This window comes from Scleropages formosus, chromosome 5 (assembly GCF_900964775.1).
Source record: "Scleropages formosus chromosome 5, fSclFor1.1, whole genome shotgun sequence".
NCBI lineage: Eukaryota > Metazoa > Chordata > Actinopteri > Osteoglossiformes > Osteoglossidae > Scleropages > Scleropages formosus.
Genome location: NC_041810.1, coordinates 26,120,850 through 26,133,241, shown reverse-complemented (window position 1 = coordinate 26,133,241; position 12,392 = coordinate 26,120,850). Strand labels below are relative to the sequence as shown.

The 12,392-nt window shown below is 53.0% G+C and overlaps 1 protein-coding gene across 1 annotated transcript; it reads left to right on the top strand.

Annotated features, from left to right (window-relative positions):
- The first annotated feature begins 1,315 nt into the window (after window positions 1-1,315).
- Window positions 1,316-7,316, top strand: igf2b (insulin-like growth factor 2b). Its single transcript, XM_018765818.2, has 4 exons — window positions 1,316-1,642; window positions 2,549-2,708; window positions 4,246-4,424; window positions 5,568-7,316. Exons 1-4 carry the CDS (start codon window positions 1,568-1,570, stop codon window positions 5,793-5,795), a joined length of 642 nt encoding a protein of 213 aa, XP_018621334.1. The 5' UTR covers window positions 1,316-1,567; the 3' UTR covers window positions 5,796-7,316.
- Window positions 7,317-12,392: the final 5,076 nt, after the last annotated feature.

Below are 12,392 nucleotides of genomic sequence, written 5' to 3'. Positions count from 1 at the left end.
TGCGACTAAAGATTTCAACAAATACAACTGAATGAAACAGGGAGCAGAGCGACACTGAGCTCGTCTGTCGTCGACAGAATTACACCAACATGTGCCCCTTTACTCACTGCTACTGTCTATTATTTTATGGTCATAACCAAGAATTAAGATGTTCTTCCAGAGCTGCAGCCGTCATCCCATAAATATGGGCCTTTGCTTCCAGCGGCGAAAGTGACCGGCCTCGCGGCCGGAGGATTCGAGGGAATCCTGATGGGCGACTCACTCGGACGCAACTGGGTACAATAAGTCGGCTCTAAGCCCGTCGACGGCGAACGTAACGCCACGCACGACTTGCACCTGCGAGGGCATATGTGGAAAGCCAACAGGTCTCCTGTTACCGGCTTCCCCCGCTTCCACGTTTAACGACAGGCGTCTATGAGTGCGAGGCGCGAAATGGGAAGAATATTACGATATTATTTGGAAAAGCAGCCCAGAGAGCAGCCAAATGAGCCCCGGCAGGTGAAACGGAACACAACAAGCCCGGGCAGTCCACCTCGGGGGGGGCCGTCGCATCTGGAGCGGCACAAGGAGAGGGAACGAGGGTATTTAAAGGCAAGAAAGCGCCATTTCGTTACTCTCCGAATCAGTCGGGATTGTTTTATCGACACGAAGAGCGTTTCGCGCAGCCGCTCCAGCTCCGGCGGGTAAACGGCTCGAGACCCTTATTTGCGAAGCGCTCGAGGCCCATTGTTTCTGGCCAGGAGCAGGAATGTCGCCTCAATTAACATTCTTGTGCGCGTCTTTCGTCGCCCGGGGCGATGCGAATACCTTTGGCCTCTTGACTCCCAACAGCCTGTTTGGGGAAGAGCCGGTGCGGCCCCTCCGCCCCCGGGTCGGACGACCACCCCTCCGGGACCCCCTTTGTCATTCAAAGAGACCCGTGGCCCCCAGCCCACCCCACCCACTGCCCGGGACACCTTCTCGCACACGAAATACCCCCCCCCAACCCCCCAACCCCACCCCTTGGCTGCTTCTCCTCAGCACTCTGTAGATGTGACACCTTAATGAGGAGGCACTTGAACACCACCCTCCAGCCTGCACGCTCTCCAGGCCAATTTCTCGCGTGACAAGTTCGCCTTCCGCTCTCCTTCCTTGGCTTTCAAAGGCACAGCGCTGACACACTTCCATAGCTGGGCGCTTCAGTAACAACAAGTTGTGCCGCTCTTTCTTTTGGCGGCGGCGGCGGCGGCGGCGGCTGCCCTCCTCTCTGGGAACGAGCCCGATGCTGCGGGTCCGAGGGCTCGTCTGCTAAAGCGAGGAGGGGAGGAAGTGTGAGCGAAAGAAAGCGCGGAGAAAGTCCAGGACATCAGCAGCAGGAAAAGGCATATGGAGGGAGACGCGCGCAGGGGGCGTGCGTCAGGGGGCGGCGAGGGGCGGGTTGCGCTATAAAACACTTCACACCCACAACTTTTGCCTGTCGCCTGAGCTTTGGGACAGCCGCACACACAACCTCTCCGGACCCAGGCAACTTGGGAAAGCTCTCGTTGTTTTTTACGCGCAACTCGGTCACCAAATACAGCCGACATTCATGGAGGAGCAGCGGACGCACGGCGGCCACTCGACGTGTCACACCTGCAGGAGGACGGAAAACTGGGGAATGAAGGTAAAAACGCGGAGGGGGGGAGGGGGGGCTTCGTCGTTTTACTGCACATCTGCGTGCGGAGGTGTCCCGCCCGGGGCCACTTCGCGACGTGCGCGCACTTGGTTCTTTCTGGAAGAAGAGCGCTGCGGCTTGTCTCGTGTCCGGTGCCCAGCTCAGCTGTGCCTTCCTAGCCGTCGAGAAGTGCTGCTGCCTGGGCTCGGGAGTGGGAAACAGCTGAGCAGGCAGGAGTTGCACTCCTCCGACCGAAACGCTGCGCATCTTGGCCGGATTTTTTCGGAAACGTTCATTTGCACGCCGGGCTCAGCGCGCGTTTTGGGCTTTTTGGGCAAACGCGCACCTTTGGCAGTTCGGGCACCGAACTCGTCTCGGGGCAAAACCTGGGACAAACTCCGGGACGAGCGCGGGGACTCGGGGGCGCGCGCGTCCGGCACCAGGGGGCGACGCAGCTGCACTTTAAGTTTATCGCGCGCACGCGGCGAAAGAGGGTGGTGGGGGAGTACGGGGGGGGGGGCTCGTAGATACGTCGAGCGTTTCATCCCACGCAGTTTCATGTCGAGCTGGCGCTGTGCGTCTCGCAGCGTGGACGCGTCGTGCGCGAGAGGGGCACGCGGAGAGCGGCGAGGCGATGCGTCGAACGCGCGCCGCTGGAGGTGCGCGAAGTGGACGGATATGTCACGTTGAGCGTCGAAACACGCCGTGACGGCGCGCCTTCGTCGCGGATCTGCCCGGATCTCGCTGCTGTCAGACCCGACGCGTGGGGTCCGCGTGGTGCGGCTCTCGCGGTGCGTCCATTCATCGGCATTGATTGCTGCGTCTTTACGCAACGGGATCACTGTGCGCTCTAGTGCTCCTCAACTGCGGGGGGTGTGCCTTCCTTGCCTAACCAGCGCTGTGTTGTGCCCCCAGGTGAGAAAGGAGACCACCTGGAGCCCGGTGCTGCGGGTGGCCGTGACTCTGGGGCTCGCGGCGATGTGCGTCGCCCAGGGCGCTTCGGCAGAGACGCTGTGCGGAGGGGAGCTGGTGGACGCGCTGCAGTTCGTCTGCGAAGACAGAGGGTTTTACTTCAGTACGTACACTCATTCCCTCACACCACTCCAAATGTTTTTTTTTTTTTTTTTTTAATTCATTCCCTCGCAGCACTGAAGCCACCTCTTTGCTTTTTCCTCAGTTCAGTCATCAGTATCTCCTGTCACTCAAGACTCCTTTCACATTTCATTCCTCCCCTGTGCTGCTCTTTGCAAACACTTTCTATCAGTTAAACTTTACAAGTACAATAAATCATTATTGGTGAACACCCCCTCCCCCTCCCTTTCCCTCCCCTCCCGTTGCCTCTCCTCCCCTCTCTTCTCCACTGTTTGTGGGTCATGTAGTGGGGGCTGGGGGGCGGGAGATTCAGAGTACTGCTGGGAGCTGGAATGCGGGTATTCAAGTACACACTTGCAAATGACCGGCTTAGCGTCTGAGGGCTCCGGCTCGGCAGCGGTGCTACCCGGCGCTCGTTCTCCCCCTGAGCCTTCGGCGCGTGTGAAAGAGACACACAAAGTGGGCCCACAATGGCCCACTTGTTTACTCGCACATTCGGGGGAAGCAATGGAGCCCGAGCAGCGCTCACTTTACTGCTTCAAAAATGTCCCCGAACTAGGGGGAGGCGTAATTCCTGACGGCGTCCGTGCCGATTCGCATTCGGTTCACGTGGCCGCAGCGCTCGTAATATTTCCGAAAGTTACTGTGCAACAATGCAGAGAACGAATTCCTGAATATCGCAGGGGCTGCGGGTTTGATAAACTGGTCGATGTGTCTCCAGCTGTCTCTGATCCTTCCAAGTGAAGGGGAGGGGGGGGGGGGCGTTGAGCTTTCTCCATGTGTGAACCCAACCCCCCTGTACAAGCAAAAGTCCAGCAAAATAACTTTTTAAATATTTGTCGTCTCTCTCCCACTGGAACTGACAAACAGATGGAGCCTTTGTACTCGGCAGGCTCTGCGGGCCTCGCTACCCAAAGAGATCATTATCCAATTTGGACCGACATAGATGGCCTTTCTGTTCCGTTTTTCTGTCTTTTTACCCCTTGCTGTCCTCCCTGCGATCAAACATGTGCCCCCCCACCCCGTGAGATGTCCCCCGTTGCCGTGTGTGTTTCTCGCACTTTACCAAATGTGTCGAATGCTCAACCCTTTCCGTGCGTCAGCCCTCCCCCATCCTTCACCCCCCCTTCACGTCTCATTGCGTCTCTTTATCTTTTGCTGAGTCGACAAGAGGTAATGTCAAAGGATAGTCTCTATTTATACTTTTACCGGGCAAAAAGAGCTGGGGGTTTGGGCCGTGCCTTCAGAGCACACGTGCTCCTTCAGATTGCTCTCCGCGCACTTCACGCACTTCTGTTTAGCGCTGCGGTGGGTCACCGATCACCGCACTATCGCGCTGTCCACATTCGGCCGGTGACTGATACGGGTCCCTAGGAATGTCGGAGGGAGGACGCTCGCGTTGCTCCGACTTGGGCTCGTTATTTCAAAAGAGGACTTTGTCGAAAGTGACGGGATGCACACGAAGTTGAGAAACCGCCGCGAAAAACCTGTCCTGTTTGTCTTTCTTGCCGCCCTCTCAGGTAGGCCGACGAGCAGGTCCAACAGCCGGCGCTCTCAGAAGGGAATAGTGGAGGAGTGTTGCTTCCAGAGCTGCGACCTGCAGCTTCTCGAGCAGTACTGCGCCAAACCGGCCAAGTCGGAGCGAGACGTCTCGGCGACCTCTTACCAGGCCGTTCCCGTGTTACCGACATTCAACAAGGTACGTGGTGGGGCGCGCTGTTGCTCGGGGTCCGTGCGCTCCTCTCACCTGGGCCCGTGTACCATGTTTTACACAGAGCCCTCGTAGATCTCACTTTGTAAGTGACGATGCTCCAAATAAGTTGCCCTCTCTTTGCGGAACAATTGGTGTTGGCTGGACGGTATACCTGCCCCCCCCCACACACTAGAATGCTGACGTGGGGGGGGAATGACAGCCACACGTTCGCTAGAATGAGGGGTGAGCTATAGGTGCGAGATAGAAAAGTGAAAGGGACCCGGAGCATCTGGACCGAGAGCCACTTTAGACGCCTAATTTGGAGTGAAATGTGACAGGCAGCACTTATCCGGCACAGCGGCCGAGACGAGGACACACTCGACACCCACGTTCTTTCACAAACTCGCGCCCGTGGTCGACACGCCAACTGGCTGCGTTAAAAATGTCCTTTAAGTGATGTCATTATTGTGTGCGGAGCTGCAAAACAAGCGGGGAGTCGCGTTCCATTAAAGCGAGAGCAGCGTGCGCTCCTGCGGGGATTAGCGTGGAGCGCTGGCAACCCGGCCCCCCGGACGCCGCCGCCTCCGAGAGGCGCGCTCCGCGAGGAAAGGCGGCGAGGCAGGGACGCCGACGGGCAGGCGCTCGCGAGAAACGCTGGCGCGGCGGCCGGCGATCGGGAAAGGGCAGAGCCGCAGAGCAAGCGCCGGTTCCTCGCTTCTGCCTCAAGTGACCTTTCGGGTCTCGGCCTACGACTTAAAGGGTTTGTTTGCCAAGAATAGTGGTTTGGGCTGGAATGTGTTTACTGTGTGGGTGGGAGAGCGCAGCGACAGCGATCGGCCCGAGAACAATGACTGGTCCTGCATCCACGGACCGCTGGGGAATTGAGCCTGAACTTTTCCCTCAAAGGCCCTTGAAGTGGGAGGCGCGCGGAGCACGCTTCAACACGACCGCAGCGAAAGCGGCCGGCACTGTGGCGCGACGCAGAAAGAGAGTCGGCGTTTCGGGGCGGGAGCGCGGCCAGCTGCGCCGCCGGTTGGACCGCGCTCGGCGGCCGCGGGGGGCGGGAGGGGGAGGGGGGCGCTCGCGCTCTGCTCGAGCCGACGGAGACGAGTGTGACATGTGCTCTTCGTTCTGTGTCCCGCGTCGCAGGACGGCTCCAGGAAGCACGTGGCCGTCAAGTACTCCAAATACGAAATGTGGCAGCGGAAGGCCGCGCAGAGGCTGCGACGGGGCGTTCCCGCCATCCTGCGAGCCAGGAACTTCCGGAAGCAGGCCGAGAAAATCCAGGCCCTGGAGCAGGCCGTCTTCCACAGGCCCCTGATCACCCTGCCCAGCAAGCTCCCGCCGTCCCTACCGCCCGCAGAAAACTACAAATGAATCGAGGATTGTTTGCACAGACAAGAGTTGGAGGAAAAAAAGCATCAACTAGGGGATTATAGCTTTGTTTCTGACGTCAGTACTGTGGCAGTCCTCTAAAACCCTCCCTTCCCATCTCTCTCTCACACACACACACACACACACACACACACACACACACACACACACACAGAAGACACAAATTATAAAGCGAGTTAACAGTTAGAGCGAATGCAAATTCAGGTGGATCCTAAAAGCGAGACGAAAACGGGAAAGAGAAGGACGAAACAAGTCGGGGTCGGCAGAGCGACGAGAGGACAGTGCTGAATGACAGCGAGCGCGACAGACTCCATTCCACGCCACTTTCCTGATCAACGGCATCTCTTTTTTAGTTCATTTTCTCATTAGTTTGCACCTGTAACTATAAAGAGGAATATCCACACTGTAAGGATTTAAAAAAAAAAAAAAAAAAAAGAATAAAATTAGATTCCTCTTCCAGCACCTTTTAATCACAAACAAAAAAAAAGCAGCAGAGTCTGCAAATTGCACATTGCCACGGATTACGTCAAAGTTCTTGTTTTTAAGTAAAGGAAAAAAAAAAAAGGCACTATTTTTTTACGAACAATGAAAGTGTAGCTCAAAAAATGTCATGGTGCTAGTTTTGGGAATGGACTCAACGAAGAGGAGGTGGCAAACGCACGTTTTTTTTTTTCTTTTTTTTTTTCTTTTTTCTTTTCTTTGAATAATAATTAAACTTTCCGTTTTATGGAAAATGAGACTTTTGAGAAAAAAAAAGAAAAAAAAAAGAAAAAAATTGCTTGCTTCGGGCAGCGTGCGGAACTGGGATGTCACTGTGTGCGGAAGGGCGGCCCGTGGGCTACGGCGCAGCGACGGCGGCGCGGAGGAGCACGAGGCCGTCGCCGTGGCGCTCGGCGGGGAACTCTGGGGAGGAAAAAAGGGACGACGTTGTACCCCTGAAACATGGGCTCATTTCCTGTCTGGCTCTGTGGAAACGTTCACTTGTCCCCGAGGAGTGGAAACATGACGGACGGAGAGCGAGAACGACGCTCCTTGTCATTTTTTTTCCTCCTCTAAAAGATATTTTAAGGAAAAAAGAAAATCCTGTCAGCATCTGGTACCATGACATTCCTGTTTGCAAGATAGACTTTTTTTTGGTTATTTTTTATTGTCATTGTTTTATTGTAATATTATTTTACGTTTCTAAAGAAAGGCACAAATTTCAAGTCAAAGGGAAAAAACAGCAATAATGTCAACTAACCTTTTATTTTCTATTGTGTATCAGTAGTATTCACGTGCTTTTGCTTGAAAACAAATACTTGAATATGTATAATTAGTTTCCAGGGACATCATGTTATTTTCTCTTAGTCAGAGCTGTATCTTGCATATTGAGCCGGCAAGCTTTTTTTTTAAAAAAAAAAAAAAAATACAAATAATGGCACTGTATAAAGGCATTATTTATTTTGTTATAAAATATATATGAAAATTGGTCCAAATAATATACTTAGCACTGATGCACAACTGGCAGAATTGTTTTATATGTTCTCCTTATCTCTTTTGACTTGTCGTGCTTTTTGTAGCTGCTTTGTACCAAAAATATTTCATTCTCTCCCTTGTTTTTTCCCGCCAACTTAATGCCGTCAGCGTTTCAGAAAGCTGCAGTGGCCTGGATCACTTAGCCGCGTGACGTCACAGAAGTAGGCACATGTTCCGCATGGCGGGGGAGGGGGGGGCTTTCGAATGGAAAGAGAAGGAGCAGAAGATGACACATGGCTGGCTGTGCTGAAAGGGTATCTGGTGATTGTATTGGACCCACTACATTGTAAGCCACTTTAGTATTAATGTCAGCGGAGTGTGTGCCCCTTCTATGCAAGCGTGCACAGATGTGTGTGAAGGAAGAGAGGGAGTGTGCGTGAGCGCGCGGCCCTCGGTTCAGACGCTCTCGCGGTCGTGCCAGGTAATGCGACACGGGAGTCGGGGCCGGAGGAAGAAGCCTTCGGGTTCCGTCGACGGCTCGCCTCGTCGCGGGCCCTGCGCTGTGTGACGGGTGCGAGGGGGCGGAGTTAAACCTCCGTCGAGCTCGCGCGAAGGCGCCGCCCTGGGGACCGCCGCCGATGGATCACCCGCTTCCATCGTGCAGTCGATGAAGGGCTACCGCGCACGGTTAAATACTCAGGAAAACTCGGTGAGCGCGAGAGCTGCGAGGCGAGAACGACGGCAGCCGCCCCTCGAGCATGATCGCAGGCAGAGCTTTCCTGGAGAGAACCTGCTGCTCCCGTATCGGCAGATGCGACCACGGGACTCGCGCCAGACACATCGCCCATTTTTTTCGGTCTTTCCCCGTTTCCACATGCCACGTGAAATGGACCTTGCTCAGCTTCTCGGGACAACCTGGGACAGAGGCGAAACGAGCCATTCAGCCAATATCCTCTCCACCCCCTGTGTCCCTGCGAGGGGGTGGGGTGGGTGGCGAAAAGGGGGAAGGGGGCAGAGGTCAAGTTCCCCGACCGTCCCCGTCCCCTTCCCCGTCCCCGTCCCCCAACACCCTATCTGTGTGCATGCGTGTGAGCAAGATTGTGAGCGAGCGAGAGTGTGTGCTTGTGTGTGTGTGTGTGTGTGTGCGCGTGCGCGCGCGCGCGTATGTGCTCGTGACAACGTTTACTTGTAGAGCATGGGCTGCTGCGGCTGCGTGGCACCTGCGATATGGGGTCCGGTCGCGTCGAACGAGTCCTCGTGTCTGCACACACACACTGGACTGTTCTATGTGTTTGTCTGAATGTCGGTTTTCAGTTGTGACACAAAACAGTGCAATTACTATTATTACTATTATACTATATTATTTTATTTTATTTGGTGTTTCCAGATATTTTTTCCAATGACTTCACATATGGCTTATCAAATGGATTTATATTTTCATTTTTTTCCTCCTGCTAGGACTGCATATGTTATTACATTGTTCATAGAATGGCATCGAAGAAAAACCACTCGTGGTTGGTGAATATGAAGGGATCCCTATCAATGGCAGTGATTCATGTCCGTAGCCCACTAGCCCACAATAGAACGTCTGAAATGCACAACTCATGTACTTTCATTTGTAATATCAATAAATACAGTTTATCAAATGTTCCCAGGCTTGTCTTTGTCATTTGTTGGTCTTCACCTCTTTCCAGCATTTCCGACATTAGGTTCGGGCACTGAGATCCTCGCGCCGATTTACCCATTTGTACTATCTAGGATAAGTGCTACAAGGGTACTAGAGCAAGAGTGGAGATTCAAACCCATGTCCTTAGAATGCAAGGCAACAGTCCTAACCGCTGCACTGCTCAGTGCCCACACTGGAAGTGTGTTTCAGTCATACAATGTGCTTAATTCCCAGTTGCGCTCCCAGTTTTCCAGTTACGGCTCCCTGCACTTCAGTCCAATAAGTGAGTCAATACACAAGGCTGGGGACAAAAAAGTTAAAAAGTGGCCAAACATCAGTTAAAAGTGATGTGCGAACGGACAATTATAAAGTCATTTAGATCCAATGGACACCTCTGGCTCACCTCTACAGATTCAGCATGGTCTTCTGTAGCCAAACCTGGGTCTACTTTCCCTCCTCCAGGGCACATATAGCAAATAGCATCGGTGTGGAAGGCAAAATCCACCAGCCCGCCTGTGGTTGGCTGCACCTGAGGTCAAGAGGAATGAAACCGCCGGCTGGAATATACATTCGCACGTGTCATGAGTAGAAAAGGCGCTCTTCACATTGCAGGTATTCATCAGCAGCATGGTCAAGCGGAAATGTGCCACAACAGTCTGGGGCGATCTGTCAGAAGGATAAGAAGTGTGAAAAAAGGGCACTCGCAGATGCTTTTCCCGTCCAAGGAGTTTGTCTTTGAGAGCTCAGTATTAAGGCAGTGTTGACTGTGCAGAGTGTTCAACATTTACAAACAACCCGGTGCAGAACAGCAGTGCTTCCTTTACTCGAGTAGTGAATCCTGCTCTTCCTCCGCATGTGCCATGTCTTTGTGTCATTTCATGTGTTAGAAGGGAGGATCGTTGCCCGGCTCTGTCCCCGGTTGTCACGTACGTTGCCGGTCGTGTTTTTCATGCCGAAACCTCCTCTTACGAATTCCCAAACGTGCACCCCGGAGTCGGCATCTGCGGAGAGTGATGAAGACCATAGACAGAGAAGCATTCCAAGAAGATGCGATCCACCGCTCAGCCTTCCAGGAGACTGCCCTTGCAGTGACCCGCTCTATCTGCCCCGATGCCGAGCACGAGAGCACGACGGCCACTTTCATTTTTGCAGGCACCAGACATGTGGACATCATTTATACCAGGCAGACACATGCAGACCACATTCCCTTCACACAGATTTTGACATATGGTTCTGAACATCTGAGAGGGCATGACCAAATCATACAGGGAAAATAAACAAAACGAAGTGCAGCTTTGATATCTCTCAAGAAAGTATTTGAAAATGTGAGCAGGAGATGTTTTTCAGTTACGCAAAGAGCCAAAGATTTTGGGTAGTTTGCAGCCATTGATGCGGCGACTCAGAGATTCTCTGCCTCCGATTGGCTGCGGCTGTTAAATCAACGTGGTCAGTGTGGTGAAAAAGAGGGAGAGATGCACAAACAGGCAAACTTGCTTGTACAGGTTCCTCTTCGTTCCCGATTACCCTGGCAAGTCTCAGTGGCAGATGGTGATTAGACTTTCTTTCTGCCCTGAAGCAGTTCACGGAAACCCTCACTGAGGTGGGAGATGAAGAAGGACAACAGGCTCGCTGCCGAAGCCTGTGTTGCTACAAGTAGCACAGCCAAAGGCAAGGAGTGGCAATTAGGCCTTCGAAGACAAACACACATCTCCCCGCTTGAACAGTTTTCAACATCAGGTCACTTAACGGCAACGCATAGCTTTTAGGGGCGGGGCTTCTGAGCTGTCACTCAGCACACCAGCTTATCTCCCTTTACCTGGAAGAGCAGTCATCTCTGCTGGAACCGACTGGCGCAGGAGCGGTGCCCGACAAGATAGCCGGAGGGCTTCTAGCAAACCTGCAGCGGTGCTTTCAAAAAGAGGAGCATATTTTCGGAAGGGCCCAAAGTTTTGACATCTGGGTGAAATCCTCACAGACACTTGGCAACCTGGCTTAGTGTCTTCTAGTCAACTGAAAAAAATTCTTTCATTCCAGGGATGCAAACCGACTCAAAGGAGACCCACGCACCGTGACACTGAGATGGATAGTACTAGCAAACGGACTCAACGTTTAAGCAGAGCCACTACCTTGACAATATGGAAAGTGCTGCAAATGCTTGCAAATGCTGGCCACGTATTAACAATACTCCATACTTTGCAGGGGACATTAGTTCAAGTCCCATGGTAAGTACATCCTAAACTTTGTGCATTATATTTCGTGTTAGAGGATCGTCGCTGCATTTCGTTGTGATCACGGAAAGTTTATTTGTTGATTCTCATGGTGTAGTTGTACAGTTAGATAGTAGCAATCGCTTGTGTCTTGGTGCAGTTGCCAGTTTAATTAATGAATTTATTTAGTTATTTAAGCGAATTTTCGGTTTGTTAGGGTGCGTGTAAAGGTAAAAATACAGTGTTCTGCTTAGTGGAGCGGGCGTGTCTCCGTCGACTCCATTAAAATGGTGCCTGTTTGTTTTGGTTTCCATTGTCGGAGTAGTTTCGATTTCGATTAGGACTCGGCTGATGTGAATTAGCCTGGTTGAAATAGCAGCTGGCGACCCATAGCGGCAGCCTCTTGGTGCGAAGATTCGGGGTGCAAAGACAAGTGAACCTACCTGCGGGAGTCCACCGAGGGAGGCCGCTACGTGAAGTCCGCCACCCTCATCGTGTTCAGCTAGGGATCATGCGTCAAACATGTCGAACATCAAAGTTGTCCACGGCAACCGAACTGCACGATGGCACCGCCACCGGAGTCTCGGACGCTCCTGCCGCTACAGGAACCTGGCTTATCCTCGTCTATCAAACCCTCCATCCTGCTTCAGTTTCTCCATGGGACTGTGGAACTGCCAGTCTGCGGTGAGAAAGGTTGACTTCGTACCTGCCTACGCTTCCCATCTCTCACTGGACCTCCTGGTCCTAACTGAAACCTGAATGACCCCAAACGACTCAGCCACACCCGCAGCTCTCTCCATTAACTACTCTTTCTCCTACATCCCTCTTCTCTCCCCGGTGGGAATATTCTGTTCACCCTCTCCACCTGCATGATCTGTCCTCCTTTCAATGGCCTGTTGTCTCTATCACTGGCCCAATCACTCTTGTTGTGTTTGTTCTGTACCCCCCCGGTCCTCCCGGCCGCTTCCTGGATGACCTCGACATCCTGTTGAGCTCTCTCCCAGGGGGCAGCACTCCGCTGATTCTCCTGGGTGACTTCAGTCTGCCTGTTGAGGACATTGATGCAACTGGTCTTTTGCCGCTCCTACAGTCCTTTGACCTCTTCCTGTTCCAGTCCCCTGCTACTCACAAAGCTCACAATTGCCTTGACCTTGTCTTCTCCTGTAACTGTCACTGTCCTGTCCTCTCTGTTACCCCACTCCATCTATTCAATCATTTCTTTGTCTCCTTCCAACCATGTCTCACCAATAA

Coding starts and splice junctions, on each gene's coding strand:
- igf2b (XM_018765818.2), top strand. CDS start 1,568: ATGGAGGAGCAGCGGACGCACGGCGGCCACTCGACGTGTCACACCTGC. Junction 1,643..2,548: donor CGGAAAACTGGGGAATGAAG/GTAAAAACGCGG, acceptor TTGTGCCCCCAG/GTGAGAAAGGAGACCACCTG. Junction 2,709..4,245: donor AGACAGAGGGTTTTACTTCA/GTACGTACACTC, acceptor CCGCCCTCTCAG/GTAGGCCGACGAGCAGGTCC.